The sequence below is a fragment of the Triturus cristatus genome, chromosome 6, assembly GCF_964204655.1.
Source record: "Triturus cristatus chromosome 6, aTriCri1.1, whole genome shotgun sequence".
Classification (NCBI taxonomy): Eukaryota; Metazoa; Chordata; class Amphibia; order Caudata; family Salamandridae; genus Triturus; species Triturus cristatus.
In genome coordinates, this window is record NC_140589.1 from 980,346,287 (window position 1) to 980,371,588 (window position 25,302).

General features: G+C 39.9%; 1 protein-coding gene across 50 annotated transcripts in view; it reads left to right on the forward strand.

The window, feature by feature from the left end:
- Positions 1-25,302, forward strand: part of LOC146820883 (uncharacterized) — a 1,936,624-nt gene that overhangs the window by 1,326,893 nt on the left and 584,429 nt on the right. For all 50 annotated transcript variants that reach the window (XM_085611721.1, XM_085611696.1, XM_085611722.1 and 47 more), the window contains one exon: positions 19,249-19,296. In XM_085611721.1, coding sequence (XP_085467847.1) covers positions 19,249-19,296 — 48 coding nt within the window. The remainder of the gene's footprint in view (positions 1-19,248; positions 19,297-25,302) is intronic.

Sequence of the window (25,302 nt, forward strand, 5' to 3'; positions counted from 1 at the left end):
TACTAGTAAAGTCCCTAGTAAAGTGCACTATGTGTGCCAGGGCTGGTAATGCAAATGCCACTAGTGAGCCTGCAGCACTAATTGTCCCAACCACACAAGTAACCCTAAAAAGAGATCTCAGGCCTGCCACTGCAGTGCCCGCGCACAGTTTGTTAACTGCCTTGTTGTCCTGACAAGTGCACCCACTTGCCAGGCCTTACCCTTCCCTTTTTATGCACTTCAGACACCCCTATAGTAGGCCCAAGGCACCCCCCTGGGCAGGGTGCAGTGTATGTGAAAGGTAGGACATGTACTGAGGTGTGTACCATGTCCTGACAGTAAAATACTGGCAAATTCGTTTTTCACTGTTGCAAGGCCATCTGACCCATAGGACAGAATAATGAATGCTGTGTCACATGTTTCCAGCATATCTTCCCATTGGCATAAGATGGAGAGATGGAGTTTAGTGTGCCTGAACTCAGAATTTAATAACACATCTTTTTGTGAAGATGGTTATTGAATTGTGTGTTTAGAAACCACGCTTTTAGAAGTGGCTGGTTTCTTGTCCTAACCATCCTGCGTGCCTCTGCCTGGTTGTGTATTGACTGTCTGGGTTTGGATGTGACAGGGTCTAGGAACTGTCCTGACACCAGGGAGGAGTAGGTGAGAGAGCAACAGGCTGGCCTGCATTTGGTGTGGTGGGAGGAGTAACCCCTTTGATGCGAAGAAGGCCATGCTGCTGCCACAAAAGAATGGCTCCACCTCCTGTGGAGTGTCTGAGGCCCAGACCCTCACTATCAAAGAAAGGAGGTGTGCACTAGCAGGAAGACACCCAGGTCTGGTTTGGACCGGGCTCAGAGCCCCTGAACACAAAAACTTCAAAGGCATTTAGGGGTATAAATGTGAGAGCTGAAACTCCTGAACTCAAGACTGAACTCAAGCCTGAAAAAGGATTGAAACTACTTCGTGATCAAGAGGAACCTCTGCCAAAGAAGAACAGCTGAAGAGACTGTAGAGAAGGACTGTCCTTGCTGTGTGTTCTGGGGCTGGCCTGCAGTTTGCTGATCTGACTAAGGAGAGGACAAGGGACTTTGCTGTGTGCTGTGTCCCCCTGCTTAAAATGACTTTGCTGTGTGCTGTGTCCTGAAGTAACTTGTCCCCAAGGGCCCAAGAGGAGCTGGCTTCCTGTTGTGGAAACTCAGGAACATCAAAGTTTACAAGTGTGTCTCAGCAACGCTGTGTGCTTTTTGCAGCCTGAGACCTCCGTGAGAATTGGCCTGTGACCGTGTGCCCTGGAGCAGTCTTGCGCTCTGCTTCGATCGACAGCGTGACCAGAAGTGCTGTGATCGTTATCGCCATTGGCCCAGACCGTCGTCCCAAGAGGGAGCCGTGAGAAATCACTGCCGCAGGCCGGCGCCTGCCTTTGCCAAGGAGAGACCTGTGAACCTTCACCATCGTGGGTCCGAGGTCCGTTGCCCAAGATCAACGGAGTTGCGCCTGAAGCCAATCAGGTGCGAGGCTGTCCCCTGGTATCCTGACTCTCACTGTGAGGAGCAGACGCTGCCCACCCGAAGCCACATCGCGTGACGCCCAAGCCGCGAGGAGAAGAGAGAGAGACAGCACTCCCCCAGGTAACACTCAGCAGGCGTGCGTGTGTCACCGCCTGGGGCAGAGTGCGTGCTACGAGGGACCGCTCTTGGCCTTTCCCATCTTTGCAGCGTGAGCCTCCTCTCAAGTCAGTATCACGGCCCGTACTCACTGAGGAGTGGCAGTACCGGGGTCAGATTGTGGAGCTGCACTTTGTTATCTTCATACGAGTATTGGAGTCAGCCAAGAGGGGCATAGAGACCTTCATTAGCACCGCAATCGGTGCCGAATTGCTTTTACGATCTGCATTAGTACTTGCATTACGGACTGCATTATTACTTGCTTTTACGATCCGCATTAGTACTTGCATTACGGACTGCATTATTACTTGCTTTTACGATCCGCATTAGTACTTGCATCACAAACTGCATTATTACTTGCTTTTTTGATCCACATTAGTACTTGCATCACAAACTGCATTATTACTTGCTTTTACGATCCGAATTAGTACTTGTATTAAGAACAGTCTCATTTCTACATTACAAACTGCATTACGAACTGCACAGTATTGCAATAGGACTGCATTAGAGCATCGTGAACTGCTCCTTAATAACACAAGAACCTACAAGTGATTGTTGGCCGAATAACCGGCCCAGTGAAATATTACGAATACGCATATGCTGGATATTTTTATTGTTTGGTCTCATCATATTTCTTCTTGATAAAGATACCGCTATTTTCCTAAATCAGTGTGGTGTCCCTTTGTGGTGCTATCACTGTGTTACTGTGAGTGTGGTTGCAAATACTTTACACATTGCCTTGGAGATAAGCCAGGCTGCTCATGCCAAGCTACCGGAGAGTGAGCAGGGATTATCTAAGAGTGTGTCCCTCCTTTCCCTGACTAGAAGCAAGGCTCCCTATTTGGACTAAGGTACCTACCTCAGCCAACTAGAGACCCCCAGTTCTAACACTGGGCAATAAAACCAGGCATACTACAAGCAAGAACTTCCGGCGATGATGGATCTCTGCAGCTTAGAGTGACTCCGCACACATCAGATTGCCAAGGCATTTCAAAGGAAATGAATGGAAAATCGCAGGCACAGAAAGCACGCACAACAATCCCGCTGTTCTGCACTTACATCCCAAAGATTTATAAATATTTTGAACACTGGCGCAGAGATTGTAGTTAACATCGGTAGAAGGCATTTGTCAGGAAGTTCTTTTTTGTAAATTGGAAAGTTACCTACAGTGCCTTGTGCCGAGTTTGTATCTTCACAGTTTAAGGCATTTCTGATAGTTTCGTATTTTGTTTCTTTTTCCTTGTGTAATTTCTCACAAGCGATCTTAAAACAAGCATTTGCAATGCAATAGGACTCGCACTTAAGCAAGAACTATTGCATTGCAAACGGGAGGTTGGGGGGTACGAGAAGGCACAGACAACGAGAGTGCAGGGAAGGGGGAAGAAGGCATAGCAATGAGAGTGCGGGCAGGAGGGTAGCAAGAAGGCAAGGACAACGGGAGTGCAGGCAGGAGGGAGGCGAGAAGGCAAGGACAACAGCAGTGCGGGTGGGGTTGGGGGAAAAATAGTGCTCTAAATAACACGTACCCTACAGTGTAACACTCGAAGTAAAGGGGCTAAAAGCCATGGGTGGGTACAAATGACGACATGGCATAATAAGGCGGGACTAACAAACCTCATAATCAAGCAGAAGACTGAATTTATGAAGGACAAAGACAGAAGCCAATGAAAAATATGGGCAGAGAGTGAGGGCAGTTTGTCTCCCATACTCTACTTCTACATGCCTTGCAGAGCAAGCTGAAGCTCGACCTAAAAATAGGAAACCAAAGAATTCGGTGGTACACGGTAGGCAGATGGCATGTCTCAAAACCAATTTGCAACAACTAATGCTACTGGAGGTTAGTAAACGAAATTATGTACTTAATTGTTTTGTATTGCTTGTCTCATTTTCAGTATGAATGTGTTTATTAACACGCCATTTTGAAGCCTGGTAGTAATTATCCTTTAGTGTACCTTATTTACCCTTCAAGACAGTTGATATATATTTATGAAGACCAAAATCGATAGGTAGTAATCAGTACGCCTCCCTCAGTTGGTTCTTTGTTAATTCTTTTGCTCAGTGTGACTCCAACGTTACTTCATTATGCATCTGTCAATTATTTATATTAGAAAGCTCCCAGAGCAACAATAATATTTACTTCCTGGCAGAGTCTAGAGTGTTGCATTGCAAAGTAAGAAGTAAAATATCAAAGTAAAACATTGGTGCATTCTTATTTAAAAAAAAATACCTTTATTGCATGATCCACGACACATTACATCACCAATGAGAGTTTTGTTGCAGCCATTTAGGGTTTCATACTCTGCATGCACAACATGGGTATTCTTGATGAGTCATGATGAGCTTGTCTCCTTACTTTATTTCTTAGTGGTCTTCCTCTGGTACCATTCCACTACATCCTTTCTCCTTGTCCATCAGCAGCAAATATCAGAACTAATATCATCTTTTGTGCTCAGTTAAATCCTTTCTTTAATGGACTTCTCTTCTATAAATGACACTTTTTTCAGTTGCTGAGTAATTACATCAGATTACATATCCAAGCTGCATGTGTACTGGGGCTATTAAAAAAATCCAATGTTTTATCGTCAATGTTTTTTAATTAGCCAGCACTAGGGCAATTAATTTATCCTGCGTTGATACCTATGTGAGTTATTATTGACAAGCAGACATCACAATTGTATAGTGCTAGCTAACAATAACTAGATAAGCTAATAGATAGGATAATCTGTGTTTCATGTCATTGAATATTGCATTTCTGACCAGAGCTATCATGTGTAGGAATTCTGAATATACATCTTCACAACACATTTTGGGTATCTATCAGATCCAATCCTGAGTATATTTCCGGAGGGTCAGATACATTTTAAGTAGAATTCTAAAATGTGGTAACTGATAGCTGTCACCCCTGCATTCGCATGACATTTTCAGGCTTTACCAATATACAGCCAATACATAGGGTTCACATACTCAGTTGAGGAGCATAGTCCCTACCACCCCAATATCTCTGGTTCGAAGGTGTGAAGGGATCTCTGGAAATGCAAAAGAGAACTACTCAGGCTATCCATTAAAGACAAACCTAATCTACCAGTGTTAGTGGCACCATGTTGTATGGTTTTCACTTTCTCATTAGGACCTGATTGTTTGTTGGACAACATAAACTTTGGGATGGTGCCAGACTATATATATGCACCCCCTCAGAATAGGCGGGCCCATAGAACAGCTAGCTCATAGTGTCACCATATGTCCCCTAACCCTAGCAAGTTAACAAAGGGTTTGTGCATCCTCAGAACATGACAATCCTGACTCCCAAGGGATTCATGGTAATAGATCTAGAACTTTTTTGCTCAGTCACTTGTTCAGAATCAGAAAGGCACACAAGAAATACACAAAGGGATGTTTCAATATTTATTGAACCATTGTGATTCTTCTATAGAAGATATGCACTGCAATGATTAATAGACAGAAGCATATGAAAGTAATTAGCAGTCTAAGAGCAGTGAAAAGGATAAACAATTCCACCATTGTGCTAAAACATTGTATATATGCTGTCATATAAGTACTGTGTACACTGTGATCCTACTATGTGCTCCCTAGCATAGTTGCCTGGGGAGGATGTTATACCAAGAATTTCCTACTTGACAATCTAACTCCTCATTACCTGAAGGTAAGTGTATGCAGGTCCCCGTCTTGGTCACAAGTTGGACATCCCTTCCCACAGAGAGTAAACAGGAATCAGCTGGGTGGAGACTCCCACACAGCGACCTTGCAATGACAGCAGAGTGCTCCTCTGATTTCAACACTGAAATGCATGTGTATTTGGAATAAAAGTATTCACGCTTTAGTGTCGAGGCTTCAGCCAGGCTACCATTGTTTATTCTCTTGTCATAGCCATGTTGCCTCTCGGACCAACAACAAATAACAACATTTGCACAATGTGTATACAGGCTGTCTACTAAATGTTCAAGGTATCACGAGAGCATACTTATGAAGTGGAATAGCAAGCAATGTGCTTTAGAAGAAAATAATCCTGTACCGTCACACAAGTAAATGTGTGACAAAAAGTCATTGTGTAGAAATGAAGGTAACTTAAAAAATGTGTACATGAAAAATGTCAGTGTTTTTTCACGGCCTAACCTCGCCGCATGACAATTGTAGCATACCACTTACTCTTACAACTCTCTGAAATAAAATTTTAGGTACAAACCTACTTTTCACTTCAAATCTCTGTTGTTCCTTAGAGCAGTCTACCAGTGCCTTATATACACATTATTCTGTGTTACCATCATTTGAATGTCACTTTGCATTACAGCAGTGTGTACAGTTCATGCAAATTGAAGTATGAGGAGAAAATGTAAACAATTCTTGGCTTAGGATTTCAATACATAGCAGGAACGTTCATCTTTTTAGATCGGTTATTGTCCTTCCACGGCTAAATTCTTTTCTTTGTTTAATATCAAATAGAGTAAATATTTTTTACTATCTTTGTAAGAAATTGTGTAATGAGATGTAATAATCATGACCTTTGTCAGGGTGAACCAGTAAAGTCAACAAACCTAACCACAACTCCTACAGAACAGACAGGCCTAACTAAGGGGCAATGTGTAAAATATGTATGCAGTACTAAAACAGTGATAACATTGGAATAGAAAGCAATAAAAATTCAAACTGAATTAGGAAAATAAAGTAAAAAGTAATAAACAAAGTGACACCACAATCAGACTAAGAAACACAAAGTGCCAATGAGAGTCAATGGTTAAGGTAGCCCAAGATCTTGGTGCAATTTGATGCTGACTTTGATGGAGTTCAGGTCAGAAACAAGAACTAGGTCCATCTAGCTCAAAGATCCACCACTGGAGTACTAGTCTAAAGACCCCCATGACCTCAGAAGAGGCACTTACAAACGTACAGGGTGGCAGGCAGATTCCAGTCCTGGTCCAGATGCTACTGATCAGATTGCAGTTGCAGAAAAAACCTCTTGTAGCTTGTTCTATCCCTGTAGCTTGAATAGGGGGTCAGCCTTATGACCCTTGAAGTCCACTTCTTTGTCCTGGTATACAGAGGTAGAGCAGGTTCAGTCCTTTAGCCTCTCCTCAGGTCTCAGACAGAAGTTTTTTTTGCAATGGCATAAAGGTTCCGGGGCTAACCATGCAAACTTTGGGCATTTTCAAGATGGACAAAATCTAAACTTGGGCTCTGAGGCCCAGGATTGTGTGAGGTGAGTGTACCATGGTAATCATAGTGTCTTCCTACATCCAATACTGAACTCCAGTTTTAGGTTGTCGCTGTATCCTCAAGAAGTCAGAGACAGATGTCTGGTAGCACAAAATGGCTGTTACAGCATCTAGACACAAATTGTTTTGGCATTCTGGTTCCCTCCTTTAATGTGCACTACCAAATGATATATAAAAAAAAAACAGAAAACCGGTGAATAGGGTCTTGACACTCCAGCAGGATCTGAAAGTTTGATGTCAACTATGATGCATACTTGTCTAGATAGAGGGAGAAAAGAAGGGTGCAGGTGTGGGAGTTAAGTACATCTGCTTGTGACAGGGTAGTACTCTTTGAAGTTAACCAAATCCTTGGGCCCAGCTCACTGGCCATCCTTTTAGGAGCAGAACAAAATCTCCACACACCCAGAGTATTTTGTCCCTGTCCTGGGAGCAAGCTCACTCTTAATTCATTCCAATTGCAATGCTTACTGGCTGGCAAAAGGGAGAGAGAAACAAATAGATTTATCTTCCATGGACTTCAGGCAGGGCACTGGTGACTTTCTAAAAGCCATTGTTCAAAAATGTTTATTATAAATCCAACTTCTCCAGTGAATCGGGTTTGCAATAAATATTTCAAGAAGTCCAAAAACCTGTAGCTGTTTCCTAGGTAGAGATAACATGTATTAAACTTAATATTAAAACCAAATTTTTTCTATTGAACACAAAATCCAGCTACAGGGAAAATAATTTTGAGGCACAAATCACAGTAAGGACATTCAGGTTTCACATTAACCTTTACATGTCCTACTTTTAGATACCAGGAACCCTGCCTAATGGGATGACATAATAATTCAAAAGGAGAGTCTTAGGCCTGTCAAAGGAGTTATTTTGACCGGTTGAATTTGCAGTTTAAACCTGCTCACCAGGCTACAATGGTAAGTCTGGAGACATGCTTTACAGTGCTACAGCAGTGGATGGCACAATGAGTAATGCAGTCCAATGGTAGCATTTAATTTACCAGCTCTGGAAACATTGGGTTCCAAATACAAGGGACCTATAGACAAATTAAATAAACTAAACAAGTGTGTACTACTTTTATCATATTGAAAGAGGGCACCCTAGTACTTTACCACTCGTTAGCAAAATGTTTTATAGCCAACAAATATAGGGTGCAACAACATGCAGAAACATCCAGGGCAACCCTGCAGAAAGGTCCAATTTCCAATAATCTTGATTTATCTCAAGGACTTTTTTCTTTGCTTGTGGTGGTGCGCTGGTATATGCATCTCAGTCTTGTGGTAAAATTATCAAATATATTTTCCCATTGGTCGTATGGACCTTTGTTAGTCAACTTGAAGAGCTGTAAGAGAGTATTCATCAGAAATGCATTTCCAATCTGTGGAGCCAAAGTGACTCCACATTAAGGACCAATAATCAATGATTTTGATTGAATGGATTTATTTTTTAATATTAATCTATCCTGTATATATGCATAGTAAAAATAAATTCACAAGATAAAGCAATATAGTCTAGCGACTGAAATATGCTAGTAAATGTAATTGAAATAAAATGAGAATCTGAATAATAACGGCCACAACACAATTAAAGCAAATTGTCGCAAAAGGTGTTCCATGATGAAACTTTCCTTTTCTAGTCCAAGCACAGGTTAAGGACAAGAAAAATAATGGGTTTTTCTGTCAAGGGAGCATAAAAGGTGTCAGCATAGAAGTGAGCTTCTGTAGAAGTTCAGAGAAATAAGAGAAGTGTTCAGCATGAAGCTTCACTCAGGAAATGCCCATCAGAGAGATTTGTCCCTATCGGAGTGAAAGGAAAGTCTGCCTAACTAGCTATGGAAACATCACTTAAATATAACAGTAGCTTAAAAAAAATCTATATCTTTCCTCTCACCACCAAGAACCCAAAAAATTGCTGAACGTGAGGGGAGTCAGCATACTCTCTAAGTTCCCATCTCTTCGAATCTGGGTCTGCATTTGCCAACCTTTGAGCACCCCATCATCCTGGTATGCTGTAAACAGAAGGACTCCTTTGAGTATTATTTTTCTGAGTTCATTGCCAACTTCCCCCTCCACAGGCCTTACTATCAGTCATCTAATACAAACAATAAGTTTTTATCTAGCTAACGAGAGGCATGATAACACACCTGCAGAAGGAAAAGTTTTTTTTTTAGTTAAGTAGTTTTTATTAAAGATATAAGCACACAAGGTAAGCAATACAAATTAAGCCAGTAGGAGTAAGTAAATTGTAAAACATTTCAGCAAATATAGAGGATGTCTATACAATAAACTAATACTACGGAGGAAGGAAACAGAGTTTAAGCAATATAAACAATGAAAAAACTTAACAATTGGCTAAGAACAGTCAATAACAGGTAAAGCATAATAAATCACCAAGAGGTATAAAACTCCTAAAAAACGTAATAGTGCAGATATACAATTTAAGTAGGCAAATGAACATTTTTATGAAAAAGGGGAGAAGGAAAGAGAAAAAGAAAAAGGATAGGAGGAGAGAGAAAGAAGAAGTATAGGAAAGAGAGAGGACAGAAAGAAAAGAGAGAAGAACAAGATGTTAAGAATAGATAGAGACTATGATGATGACGATAAGAAGGATGTAAAGGGTAACCATAGTAGGTCGGACTTAATTTGTACATGAATGGAGGACTGAGGGATAGAGGCAATTCTATGTTCATCACAAATATAGTTCCACCAATGAAGAGAGGATAATTTATAATTATCTTTCCAGCAAGTGAGTATGACTTTAAAGGCCACAGCAAGGAATAAGTCTAACAACGGAGAGGAAGGAGTGATTAGATCAAAATCTGGTGAAACAGTGCCCAAAAATACATTATGAATATTAAGTTGTACATTATTAGAAAAGATCCGAGTACATTTTGACCAAATCTCCTTCCAAAAGGTATAAACTTTAGGACAGTAAAACAATAAATGTACTAAGGAGCCTTCAGCATTAGAGCAAGACCAACAAGATGGTGTGACAGAGTGATTAAATTTATGCAGTAAAAGAGGAGTAATGATGACTCTATTAAAAATAAAAAAGAGGGACTGTGTGAGATTTGCAGCTTTGGAGGTTTTGAAAAGTTTCAGCCAAAACTTATCCCAATGTGATACTGATAGAGTCAAGGAAAGGTCATGTTCCCACTCTAGTTCCACCTTAGATTTAACCCGTGTGCAGATAGAAGTAGATAAAGATTTATAGATATAAGAGGCACTAGGAGTAGTATCGAAAGAAGTGTGAAATAATGAAGAGTCAGAAGGAGAAGAAGGAGGAGTTGGAGGAGAAGAGAATTTCTGTAGACACTCCTGCAGAATTGGGACTAGTGTATCATATTGCAGAATACAGGAATCAGGAAGATTGAAGGTAACTTGAAACTGATGGAAAGAGAGAATTACATTGTTGACAATTAGCTGATGTACAAAAAGAAGGCCCTTTTCTTTCCATTGTTTGTAATAGAATGACTTGTGGCGAAATTTAATGTACTTATTAAACCAAAGAGATGACGCTAGAAAAGATTCATAGTTATTCATGTTCTTATAGAAAAGTGAGTGCAGCAACATATGGGAATGTTTCAAAATAGGGTATTTAGAAATAAAAGTACAGTTAAACATATGTACAACATCTCGTATTGAAAATTCATTAAGCAAGGAGCATTCAACATTAACCCATGCAGGCTTAGGCAAGTCTTGATAATCCCTAGACAAGGCAAAAAATTGACGAATCAAGAATGCATTATGATACAAATAAAAATCAGGGAATCTTACACCTCCTTAATTTTTAGGACGAATCAATTTAGCTAGAGCAATACGTGCATGCTAGTTATTCCATAGAAACTTTGTGCATAGCGAATTAATCTGGGAAAAATGATATTTAGGAATTTTGAAGGGTAACATAGATAATATAAACAAAATCTGAGGAACAATCATCATTTTGATTGTATCAAGTCTGCCCCACCAAGAAAGGAACAATGGAGACCATAAATTCAACAAATTAGTAATTTTAAGTTTTAAGGCAGAGAAATTCTGGATAAGTGTATCACGAATGGTGGGGGTAAACCATGTACCAAGGTATTTTATTTTCTGGGGACACCAAGTGAAATTAGACGATTCAAACATATATCTGTAACATGAAGGATTTAAGGGTAAAATCTCAGTTTTAGAGAAGTTCAGTTTGTAACCTGAAACCTTAGCGAACGCTGCAATTTCCTTCAAAAAGGGGGGCAGGGAGGATACAGGGTTAGACATATAAATAAGCACATCATCAGCATATGCGGACAGTTTAATTTGTTGAGATTTAAGATTGAAACCAGTAATGAGAGAATTACTTCTGATACGTTCCAGAAATGGTTCTAGACATAACAGGAAAAGTAATGGAGAAAGCGGGCAGCCCTGGCGTGTACCTCTTTGAAGGGAAAAATAAGGGGAGAAGAGACCATTAACAAAAATACAAGCTTTGGGGTTGGTGTATAACAACTTAACATAAGAAATAAACTTTGGACCAAAGCCAAACCATCGTAAGGTGTGAAGCAGAAATTCCCAATTAAAACGATCAAAGGCTTTTTCAGCGTCCAGGGATAGAGCCGCTAATGGGGAGGGATATTTTGTACTAAGAGCAAGGATATTGGAAAACATTCTGGCATTGTCAGAGGCCAAGCGACCTTTAACAAAACCAACTTGGTCAGGATTAATAAGATGGGGAATAATTTTCTCTAAACGAGAAGCCAATATTTTTGCAAAGATTTTACAATCATAATTAATTAATGAAATAGGACGAAAATGTTTACAATAAGAGGGATCTTTATCTGGTTTGGGGATTACAATGATAAGAGCTTCCAAAAAAGAACCACAGGCTTGGGAATTGGAGATAAAAGAATTAAAAAGTTCTAATAATTTAGGTGTAAAAATTGAGGAGAAAGCAGAAAGTAATTCAATTGAAAAACCATTCGGGCCTGGAGCTTTTGCTTTCTTCATAGATTTAAGTGCATCAGACAATTCTTGTAAGGACACTTCATCTTCAAGGGGTTGAAAAATATCTTGGGAAATTTGAGGCTTAGGGATATCCCTGAAAAAAGTAGCAAATTCATCTTCAGAGGGATTGGTGGTTTCCGTGTAGAGTAGCCTATAATACGATTGAAATGTGTCAATAATATCTGAGTCAGATGAGAGGAGAGAGTCGTCAAATTCTGAATGGATTGGGCCAATGGCTTTTCGTTCTGATTTAATTTTTAGGTAGTTTGCCAACATTTTCCCGGCTTTATTTTGGCCTCTGTGGTATTTCGACTTAACCTTAAGGAGAATATTACAGGCCTCCGTTGTGGCAATCTTATTCAGGGTGGATTTGGCTTTGATTAACTCTTGTAGAGATGATGAGGATTTGGAAGAGTAATACTTATGCTCTAACGCTTTTATGTGGGTTAAAGTTTCTTTATATTTAGCATGCAGTAATTTTTTCTTCTTTGAGGAATAGGCAATAGTAAAGGCTCTGAAAGATGCTTTAAAAGCATCCCAATTGTTGTGTAGGGAGGTATCTAAGGATTTATTAAAAGAAAAAAATTCCTTAATAAAAGCGGTCGCCTCTGAAATAAAAGTGCGATCTGATAAAAGAAAGTTATTGAAACGCCATCTACCTTGTTTGAAAGTGGTGAGGGATAAGTCAATATGGTTGGAGACAGGAGCATGGTCAGAAATAAAAATAGATCCAATCTCAGATGACTGGAGACAAGGTAGCAGTGATTTGGAAACAAGAATATAATCAATACGAGATCTAGTATGATGTACAGGTGAAAAGAAAGTAAATTCTGAGGTATCAGGGTTACAAGTTTTCCAAGTATCGAATAGCGGGCGAGAGGAAATGGCTGTTTGAAAGGATTTGTGGGATTTGTCAGGTTTGAACTTGCATTTGGATTGCCTATCAGTGAACGGGTCTAACCAATTATTAAAATCACCACCAATCACAATATTAGAATTAGGAAGTGACAATAATTTCAATTTTACGGAATTCCAAAACTCAATGTCTGGTTTAACAGGTCCATAAATATTGAAAAAAGTCAATTGTCGTTTATTAATGATAACCTCAGCCAATACCCAACGACCATTCGGATCACACTCAGATGATATGATTTGTGCGTTAATGGATTTATGAAATAAGATAGCGACACCACCGTGTCGATCACTAGCAGGAGAGAAAACAATCTGATTGACCCATTGACGTTTAAGTTTAAGTGATTCTTTATCATTGCAATGAGTTTCCTGTAAAAAAGCAACCTGGGTGTTAAGTTTAGCTAGATGAGACAATACCTTTTGACGCTTGACGGGGTGACCCAGACCACGAACATTCCACGACACGACATTAACCATATTTCCGGGACCAGGGGAAGGTACGAACATAGGGCTGTAAAACTGCAGGGTTGACAAGAGGAAAAAAGGGAAGACATGTTACAATCGGTAAAACATGAAGACAAATCTTATGAAATAAGCCAGACCTAGAAAACAAGAGTAAAAATGAGGGAGAACGAAAAAAAGAAAAATAGAAAAGAGGAAGAGAAAGAGGAAGGAGATGAGAAAGGGGGAAGAAGAGAAAAGCAAACAGACCAAGGACGAACATCCAGATCTGAAAAAAAGAAAGAAGATCTAAGAGCAGGGAAACGTGGTGACACCGAAGGACGCGGACCACAATGAAAGCAGTGGCAGAGGACAAAAATAAGAAATGGGCTATAACCCTCATAAGAATAAAGACGGACAGGAAGTCAACATAAGAAAACAGGCAAGTCAAAGAAAACAATTAAAGCAGGAACAATCCGATAATGTAAATAAAGTCAGGATCCAGTGTCCATGCCATGCGAAGAAAAGTTCTGCAGAAAAAGCCTGAGTTTATCCGGATCCTCAAAAGAGCGAGAGCGACCTTCATGAGTGATTTTGCAGAGGCATGGATGAAGAATTCCATATTGAATGTTGAGTTGTCGCATTTGAGGCCGAAGAGCAAGGAATTCTTTGCGTCTGGCGTTAGTAGCATTAGATATATCTTGAGAAATGAAAATGTTATGACCAGTCCAAGTAAGGCGACGTTTAAATCTGACAGCCTTCAAAACTTGCATGAGTTCGGTGAATTCCAAGAACAACATTATAATACCACGAGGTTTATTAGCAGATGTATGAAGCCGACCCAAGCGGTGCGCTCTTTGTATGTTGAGGGGATTAGACAATGACTGAAGGTCCAAAAGTTCTGGAAGAAATTTCTGTAAAAATGAAACCAAGTCAGACCCTTCAACATTTTCTGGCAGGCCAAAAAGGCGTAAGTTGTTTCTGCGATTGCGATTTTCAAGATCCTCAGTGTGGAGTTTTAGTTTCGCAATTTCTTGTTCAAGATGAGGAATCTTAGCAGAGATATCATGAATGTCACTAACTCGTTGTTCAAGATCAAGAACTTTACTTTCCATAACAATCCATCTTTCCTCAATTTGCCTAAGCTTGTCATTGGTGGCAGTCATGAATGGCTGAAGGCCACGAACCTCATCCAAAATAGTATCCAGAATCGGATTTTGCGATGACAAAATTGGTGAAGGTGGATCATTTTTGTGCCTTTTCGGTTTCGTGCCAGAGACCGATGGTCTGGACAAGTGGGATTCACTAGCCATCATCAAAAACAAGAGCCAGTCAAACCAAAAAAGAAAAACGAGAAAGTGAGACCAAAGCAGCAAAATTTTGATGGAGCTGCAATGTAGGGAGGTAAGTGCGCCACTTACACAGGTGCACTGAATCAACTCAGGGAGTGACGACTGGAAATGGACTTGAGCTTAGGCTTGAACAGGACCGAGGTACCCCAGGGACAGTGCACTGATGTATGAAATAAAAAACTGTGTACCCAAGACTGAATGCAAAAAGTCCATCAATTATAGACAGAGAGCACCTGGTAAAAGCAGTAGCGGTTGAAACACTGCATATTGAAGTAGGAGGCGGGCCAGAGCATTGCAGTATCAAGTAGAGGTGAAGAGAAATAAAAAAAAAAAAAACGGTTAAAAATATCAATAAAACATCCAGAGGTGGGCTTCAGGCATCATAAAGGAACTGGTTGAAGGCAACACAGCCACATCTGAGCAGTCGACAAAGACTGATGAGGAGAGAGCGAGCGCTGCAAAAAACGGGACAAAATGGCGGCCGCTCGCATCTCTGTTGAGGAGAAACCGCCGATGCGAGTAAAATTCTCAAAGTGCGTAGAAAATTAAAGCGGAAGCGGTTGAAAGACTCACCGCGATGTCCTCATCACTCCGCCGTCCCTCAAAAGCAGCCCTACTGCCAGAAAGACGACAATACTTGGTTCCGAGTCCCGCGACGACGCGGAGCTCAAGCCGGGTCCGCCATCTTCCCTCGGCGTTCAAGCCACGCCCCCCTCAGAAGAAAAAGTTAACAATGGAAAAGTTAATCCACTGAACAAGATAGCACACTGGCAAAAAAAAACATTTTTAATTGAGACCCTAAGTCAAGTTAAGCTGTTTAGAATCAAAATGGATGTGGGTTACAATATAAAGTATGCACACAGTGAGAATAATAATCAATGTTAAATTTCAATATGCATAACATGTTTACAGCAATTGATTGATAAATATATAAATATATATATATACATATACGTATTATGTATATATATGTATGTATGTATTAATATATATGTATATTAAACTTTAGTGTTGCAATGAATATACTCTATTGATTCATTTAAATTTAACACAAATTAAAAAAGACAAATCATATGTCAAATATAAATGTATATGAGTATATAAATGTATATTCATGACATATAAAGGATGGAGCTGAAATTATTGTGCCCACTTATGCGTGTCCATTAATGCTCAACAGTACAGAGATTGCAGTGGCAATAGGTAGGTGCTACTGGATAGCTTACCCCTGTAGCTCAATTAGCCCACCTTAACAATAGGCTATAGATCAGTTCTGGTAATGATGTTTTACTACTGCCCTCAAATGTTAGTATTGTGACTGAGTACCATACCTTTCATTTTTTATAGCTAAATCCATCTGGATTGCCTGGGTGGATTGTTCAACTTGAATTTCATGTTTTAGAGTTGTCATGTGATGTTATTTATGTTTCATATATGTATTTTACTATAAGACATAACATATACCAGAGAACATTGTAATTTTCATACGGGGAAGAGAAAAGACGGGAAGACAAGATCATATAGTGGCAGAAAGTCTTCAGGGAAAAATTCTGTTTACAAGATGTTTTTCAATTATGCTTTACAAGTCTTGAGTCCAGCGATGTTTTGCATGAAAGAGAATTGTTGTCAAAGCCTGGTGCTACCAGACTGCACCTTTCATAGGAACTTTGATAGCTTTTAGGGATAACCTAAGCCACATATCAAGAGGTGTGCAAATGATGTTTGTACTAGTGGTAAGTCTGCCCATTATTGTAGCAGGAGTGATGTCTGGAAGTCTAACAACTTTGATATGCTCTAAACGTTTTCCACTATGTTTAACGTCAGTAGTAAATTTTGGCTCTCACCCTAAGAACTTAAAGGAAATTATTTTTCTCTGCATCCCCACATCTGGCTTATGGAGATCCTTAATAAACACAGTGTGTATATAGATATGGTGATTTGTCTGCTTCCGCACCAAAATCCATATGTCCCAGTGTTAGCAATTGGGTCTCTAGCAGAGGTATGCACCCTGTCTGAGTAGGGACCGCAATCCTAGTCAGGGTAAGTCCTATACACACCCAAAATTCACCCGTTTTCATCCTCTGGCAGCTTGGCAAAGAGCTGTCAGGCTCAACTTAAGAGGCAATGTGTAAAGTATTTTTGCTACACTTTAAACAGTAAAACACCACAAAAAATTATCCACACCAGGTTAGAGATATAGGACTTAATTTAATGAGCAATACAAGACCAAAATGAAAAGATACCAATAAGTAGAAACAGAGTTTTACATTTTTAAAGAATATGTGCAAATATAGTACTTAAAAGCATAATGTGCCAATCAGGGCAAACTGGCCGCGCTAAACCAGGTCAAATCCAAAAGTTCTTACGAACCCTGATGGAGTGCGTGTTGGATACAGAGACCAACCTTGTCCCTCTGAAAAAGTATCTTGTTGCAACATTGACAGGGCTCAATTCATGGAGCAGATGTAGTGATGCATTGGTGTTGATCCCCCTGGATGTAGGCGATGCATCAGTTCCGAGCCATACAAGATGCGGTGGCTGCTTCCTATGTAGGCGATGCATCATAGTCGAGCCATGCAGCCGGTGATGTGATGTCCTCTAAGCAGGCGATGCATCGGCACTGAAGGAGATGCGTTGGTTCCGACCAGCAAAACAACAGCAATGTATGGATTTTGGTGGTACAGCACAGATAACCCACTTCCAAAGGGCCCAGGACTGGATTGGCAGTACTTGGCAGGGCACGACTCACAGTTGGCAGAGTCCAAGTGCTGTAGAAGGGTTGTTGAAAGTCTTTGCTGTCCCTGAGACTTCAGAACAGGAGGCAAGCCAGCAAGGGTTTGGCAGTCACTTTGGTTGTGGAGTTAGAGATGCAGGTCCTGTCCTTCTTACTCCCAGGAAAGTAGGGCAGCAGGGCAGACACAGCAGAGCAGAGCAGGAGTCCAGCAAGGTCCAGCAGAGTGACAGTCCTTTCAGCAACAGAGCAGTTTTTCTTCCTGGCAGAGTATCGTCAGGTCTCGAAGAGTATTGAAGAGGTGGTGTCTGCAGCCCAGTACTTATGCCCAGTTGTACCTTTGAAGTGGGGGACACTTTAAAGAGAGTCCTTTGAAGTGCACAGAGTCCCTGCCTTTCCTGCTCTGGCTCCAGACTCGCCACAGGGGGTGTGCAGCTCTTTGCGTGGGGACAGGCACAGCCTATTCAGGTGTGTCAGCTCCTCCCTCTGTCCTGCCAAGATGGCCGTACAGGATGTGGATCAGTCACACCTAAGCTACCTTTGTGTGTGGCTGTCTGGAGAGAATGAAAAAAGCCCAGTTGTCACGCACCCCAGATATGTATTCAGAGACAGGTAGAAGGCACAGAGTGGTTAAAGTAAGAAAATGGCAACTTGCTAAAAGTGACATTTTCAGACTTGCAACTTAAAATACAACTTTACCATAAATTGTGATTTTAAATTGTGAGTCCAGAGACACTGAACTTGAGCAGTCTACCTTTTTTCAATTGGAAATTACACTTATAAAGTTTAATAAGGTAATCCCAACATTAACCTGTGGGAGAGAAAGGCCTTGCAGTAGTGAGAAACACATTTTAGAGTTCTTCACTACCGGAACATGTAAAAATTTAAAATACATGTCCAACTTTTTAAATACGCTGCACCCTGCCCTTGGGGCTTTCCAGAACATACCTTAGGATTATATGTATTCAGAAGGAAGGCTTGAGGCTGGCAAGAGGGTTGACATGGCACTTTAAAACTGCACATACAGACTCTGCAGTTGCAGGCCATAGACATGTTTAAAGGACTTTGGACGTGGATGGCGCAATCTGAGCTGCAGGTCCACTAGTAGCATTTAATTTACAGGACCTGGGCACGTGTAGTGCACCTTACTAGGCACTTATGAGTAAATTAAATATGTCAATTGTGGATAAGCCATGTTACCATATTTTAATTATAGTGCACATGCACTGTAGCACTGTTTAGCAGTGGTAAAGTGCCCAGAGTCCTAAAGAAAGCAGAAATTAAGTCAGCACAACAGGAGTTCAGAAGGCAAAAAGTCTGGGGAAACCACGCCAAGTCTAACATCCAGTATGTTCCATGCCTTTTACCTAGTTAACTTCTCGCAGGTTTGAATTTATCTAGGGTTCCACATTTATACCATTATATTAATTACTGTGTCCAGTAAACCTCCTTTCACTTGTTATAGTGATCCCTGCACAAACAGTTGCCAATGCCAATCATTCAGAAATACTTTACTCAACCATGAAAAATGTTTTTTTTACAAATAGTTTAAGTCATTGTCTTATTCTCATGTCATGATGTGGGGTTTGTAAATATTCTGTTTATCAGTTGTTTTTGTCTTGGCAACCATTCCACAATTGATTATTGCACAAATTACTTTTAAACCAGCTGATTTGTCTTTTCTTGATACAAAATATTGTTCAAATTCTTTGTAGTATTTCTGGTATAAATGTTGTGTTCAAATAAGCAAACAACAGACCCACTTGAATTACTGTACTACAGAGTTGAAATAACACATTGAAGCCTCACTTCTCAATGACAATTTGTTATGGAAAAGGACATAGATATCAGTCCTCTTTGTCTGGTTCTGAACATTGATTGTAATTGTGTGTCTTATTATCAGAAATGACGAAGTATAGACCTCCACTAATGTTGCTTTACAAATATTCTTTATCCCTACAGCTACATCAAAAAAGCCTGAAGTACACAGTACACAGTACACAGTACACAGTAAGTATAGTGAAACATCACGTAATGTGTACAGATAATTTTTATAATATCTTCATTTTGATGTTATCAAACACTATTCAAACATAATCAAGAATAAATTGGTAAACTGTTACAAAATATTTTATGAGCATATTTGTTTGTTTGAAACCATGACGTGACTTAGAACACATTATTTATCTTATATCAAGAATAATAGACTAATACATTGATACTTGTGTTGAAACGTAGCTTATTCTGCTTGCTTTACTGTTAATTTTTAAGTTGAAGGGAGCTAATAGAAATATCATGTTCTGTTTGCATACATATCATGTTACAATGTTTGGTTCTTCAGCAATGAACTCATAATTAATCACACTCATAAAAAGAATATCGATTCATGCAAGTTATTGCCGATGCAGTCAGCAAACACAAGTAAAGCTGCTTTTTGGACTACAATGAAGACATTTTGCATAGTAAGTGCAGAATACATGTGAATATACTGATCTAGGTGCACTTTGCATCCACCTTTTCACAATCCAATCACACTTGCCTTTTGGTTAAAATGTAGTTCTTGTAGGTCGGGAAAATTTTTATGTTATCCTCATTATCGAAGGAAATTGTGTGTGTGAAATTGCACAAGACAAGTCGTATGTAATCCCTAAAAGTTAGCAAAATAACATATGTGGAAATCCCTTATGAATTTTCCCAGCAATATGTTTCACTTCTATTATTTATTTAGATTGATTCCAGTGACATGGAGAGCACTGGACCCACATCTGGGCATAGCCGTCCCACTCGGGGTGACAAATGCAAAAACAACAGTTGATGGACAGATGGCAGAACAATGTCATACATTCACCCCAGTACAGAGACCTGGGCCTAAATCTATCGTGGGTTCCGGGCTCACTGTGCCACTGGAATCAAGTTTTCCTGGCTGAAGAGGGGTGAAACCCCGAAACCGGTCCTAGGATGCTTGTTTCCAGTCAAGGGAGGACCTGGCTTGGCAGTTCGGGCTGAACTGTTCCCATGAGGCACAGGGTAAAGACTGATTTGCATATGGCCAGGTCTAAACTGGGGTGGCATGGTGAGCAAAAGAATGATGGATTTAACCCAGATCTCTTGACTGGGGGTGAATGTTTTGATTTGTTCTGCATTCCGTCCATCAATTGTGTGTTTTTTGCTTTCTCGCCCTAAGTGCGCCGGGTATGCCCAGACGTGGGTCCCGGGCTCACTGTGCCACTGGAATCAAGCTATCCTGGCTGAAGAGGGGTGAAACCCCTAAACCGGTCCTAGGATGCTTGTTTCTGGTCCAGGGAGGACCTGGCTTGGCAGTTCGGGCTGGACTGTTCCCATGAGGCACAGGTTCAAGACTGATTTGCATATGGCCAGGTCTAAACTGGGGTGGCATGGTGAGCAAAAGAATGATGGATTTAACCCAGATCTCTTTACTGGGGGTGAATGTTTTGATTTGTTCTGCATTCCGTTCATCAATTGTGTGTTTTTTGCATTTTATTAGTATGGCAGTCCTGGGACCGCCGTATGCGCAGGGGAGTCTGACCACCGCCACCCGTCTGCCCTATTATTATGAGTGTGGCAGACGGACCGCCACGAGGTCGCTACCTCTGCTAGGATCAAGGATCTCGCTGCAGCGGCAAGCTTCTACGGCCTGAATGTGCTCACGATGCTGATGCCAGAACCATAGAGCATATTATGACGTGCATTTGCACTGCTCATTTCATGGCGGGGACTCCAACATGAAAAGGTGGCTTAAGTGCAGATAAGGGCGCCATAACAGCCCCCCTGGCCAAACTCTGCCCATGGGGGAGTATGCAGGGGGGGCATATGTTGTCCCCCCTTGGAATTGTACCGTTGTTCCTTAACAGTGCGGCATGAACAACATGGTGCAGGCCCGACCGTTCAGGAACATGCTGCAGGCTCTCTCACGGCAGCTGTATGCTTGGGCGAGCCTAACATACCACCGATGTGAGACTGCCTCAGCAACACACTGGATTACATTCGTAAACCGGCGGGCGGGTGCACCACATGCTTGGCGGTCTTTCTGTACCACCTCGGTCCCAGATGAAGACCGCCAAACCCATAATAAGGCCCTAAGATTGACTCCTATACATATGTGTAAATCTCCACTTTTTGCGATTCATAATTTCTAGATATAAACTTACCTGTCTCGTCCCCCTGCACATGTTTGTAAAGTTGCCCACCACTGTGTCAGAGGTCTCCCTATAGCAAAATATATGTAAAAGAAAATAAGTTTACTATTTTCTTTTAATTAAATTAATTTAACACATAATAAAAATGAAAAATAATTTAAAACAAATAATATCAACCTATGACTACTTAAAGAAAAAGTTACCAAACACTACCTCTTAAAGTTGCATTTTTAATTAATAGTCAATATTTTTTACATATTCATATTTAATAGTAATTTAATATTAAAATAACTCACCCTCACTGATATTTCTATATGTGTATGTGTGTGTATATTGCAATACTAGTGGTTGGCCGTTTACCCTACTCATTTTGTGGTAACTATTCACCATTTTCCCACCACTCCTTCTTGCCCTTCCCATTATTTACTAATAAATCCTTAACTTAACTTTGCGGAGATCTCTGTCACCAGAGAGAAAATCTTCTTAATGTTAAACTAGTAGAGGCGAATGTGGGTATTTCCAGCTGTATGCTTGTGATCTGTATGCTGTATATGAAGTCATAATGACTACCGGTGTACTACTTAGGCAGTACCCAGACCCAATACCTGCATTTGTATCGGTGAAGTTTGGGGGTACTGCCATCATTGTTATGTCACTGAAGTCACAGGCATTGTAAAAAATCCAAAAAACAAGTGCAGTAAACTCGCAAACAGGAAGGAGTCCCCATTGGACCCCTTCCTCTTTGTGAATGGGTGCGCAGATATTTTTTAAGAGCAGGCAAAGAGACCACTGCCTGCCCTTAAAAAATGAAACTGCAAAGTTTTCTTTTTTAAACTCATTCTGTTTTCCTTTGAGGAAAACGGGCTGGATTTAAAAAAAAATACTGGATTTAAAAAGCAGTCACAGACATGGTGCTCTGCTGACCCCAGCAGTCCACCATCCCTGTGAGTGCGAGTCATTCCCAATGGGGTTGCAAATTGTGACAGCCTCATTAATATTCATGAGGTATGCAATTTGCGATCCCATTGGGAATCGTAAACAGTGTCTGAGACACCGTTGTACATTGAATTTTGCGACTCGCAAATTGCAACTTTCAATCTGTCGCAATTTGCAAGTCTCAAAATTCAATGGTGGTACATCTGGCCCTAAATGTCAGAGCTGAACATTATTTCTTATATATATATATAAGCAGGTTGCACATTGTGGGTGCAAGTTGCATACGGACTTTTGGAGACCTGCCTTTCATTTTGCAATGTGACCTCTCTACTGACAACTGGCATTGCAAATTGTTCAACAGCATAGGGGTACAGAACAACATGCTTAATAAATATTAACTTGGCATGTTGATATTTGTAAGTTTGTAAGTAGGTACTGGTTCAAAAATAAAAAAAATTATCGTTTGGGAAAACTTGGGAGAGTATGCAGTGGTACACTAGACCACTGCCTATTCCCTTGAAGGCCACATAAAACATTTCCTAATCGGAAAGCTGCCCAATGGGAACAGGTTCCCTTTGCTTATAAGTTACCACTTCTGCTGAAGAGTTGGCAACTTTTCAGTGCTTGTTTTATATTGACTGCTCTTTCACCTCACTTCCTTTCTGTGATTCATAATGAATGACAAAGCCCTTTAACAATTTAGAAAGGCTTTTCTGAATTGCAAAAGGAATTTATCACTCCTTTGTGTCATTAATCTTGTGAATTATGAAATTACAGTTGGTAAATGAAAGGTTCCCAATATGAAGCTCTAAGTTTGTCTTTTATTAGAGCTTATCACTTTTAAACACATTGAGGTCTATTTACAGACCTTTAGTAGTACTACAATAGTACAATTAAAGTATTACAAAATGCTACTCACAAACCGAAAAGTGTAAATCTCCACCTCTTCCTCTCCTTTCTTTTCTATACGGAGATCCTCGCACATGTAAGCTTACTACATAGTAGTATTTTAAGGGGGGGAAAATAAACCTTTTAAATGTATCCCTATACTTTATGATAGGGATCCTTGACAGTCGGGTGCAGATCTCGCTACCGTAAAGTATAAGGAAAATTAACAAAGTGTATTAAAATTTATAATAAAGTAATACAAATATTTTGATGTTGAATATTAATATATATTCATTTTTTATATTCATTTAAATGCAGAACAAACTAAATTAAATCTACAACACTATTACCTTTATTTTCAATTAAATCTTTAATGAAAAATATATTAAATTAAATCAAAATCATTTTTCGTAAGCTTAAATAAAAAATACATCTCCATCGAATGCAATTTTTTTTTGTTAAGCATTAATAATAACTAAAAGTGATTAACAGAATTAATCAGTAGTGATTTAATTATATGGTAATAAAACGTAATGTTACCTCAATTTATTAATTCAAAACATAAGTTATATTTTATAATTAAATAATAAATATGTTACTTGTAAGTTTGTTAATGTTAAATTATATTTAGTAATCATATTTCTTATATTTTAAAAGATATATTTGTTTATGTTTTTAACTATTTTAAATAATGTAATTTAATTTAATTTAACATTGTTTCTTATCTGCTTTTATTTTAAGTCCCTACATCCATATTTTCAACGGGAGGGTGTTGCAGTGTCAATGGTTAGCCATGTGTGGTGCAGGATCTACTACTGTTTTTTTTTTGGTAGTAGTGACTACATGTTTTAGTAATTTAGTAATTTTACACTTGGAATTTGTTAATCGTCAAAAGCAGGTGCAAATCAACTTTGTGAATAGCCCGCCAGTCTTCAAGTCATGTATTATCATTTGATCGCAGAAAACAGAAGCGGTTTCCAAATAAATGATAGAAAAACTGACAGTGAAAATGAAAAACAATTGAAATAATGCTTGTGAAGTTTGTAATAACCAATGTTCCCCAAAAAGCTGCACATTCAATAAATTGCAGAATTCAAGGGAAACTACATGCACAAAACTTATATGAACTTGTGGTGGAATGTAGGCTGATTTAGAACTTTGTCAGAAGAATTTTTCAAAATTAGTGTAGATCTACAGCCACACTATGTATGAAGAGCAAAGATCTGGATATACTCCTGGGAGCAGACCATCTGACCCAGATAACTTATTCGCAATCGCCACTTTTGTGTCCACGGGCAAACAGATTACTAACAGGGTAGTGAAAGGCAGGACAGTGGGGGCGCCGGGTCCCAACGGCATTCCCCTGATCCTATACAAGCAAGACTCGGATTACTGGGAGTCAGCATTACTACCACTTTTTAAACACATCCTTAAAGTAGAATAAATACCAAATTCTTGAAAGAGGTCAATTATATCCCCAATAAATAAGAAAGGCAATAAGAATGAAGCCTTAATAGACATTGATGCCAAATACTACGCTGCCTTCTTTTGGAAGAACTTGCAGATTGGGCAACCCAAATGGCAATTATTCTCCTTAACCAAACGTGATTTTGCAAACTCACAGGAACGAAAACAAATATAATTACCCTCTCCCTTTTGATAGATGTTGTAAGAGATGCCAACTGCCACTCTACATTTGCTTAATTGATTATTCATCCGCCTTTGACAACATTGACAGGAAGAAACTGTGGGATGAACTGTCCAAAAGAAAAATTCCATCTGCTCTCCTAAATCAGCTGATCCTCCTACATACCAACACCTGGGTCCAAATAAAACTGGGAGCTGGCTACTGCTAATCCAGAAAGATACCAACGACTAAGGGGCTTAAACAAGGCTGTGCAATGGCCCCGACGTTGTTCAATATTTTTATGTCAGATCTTTCGACAGAGCTGGAAAAATGCAACTCCCACACCCCAAAGATGGGAGGACGTAATCTCTCAAACTTACTCTACGCCGACAATCTTGTACTGATTAG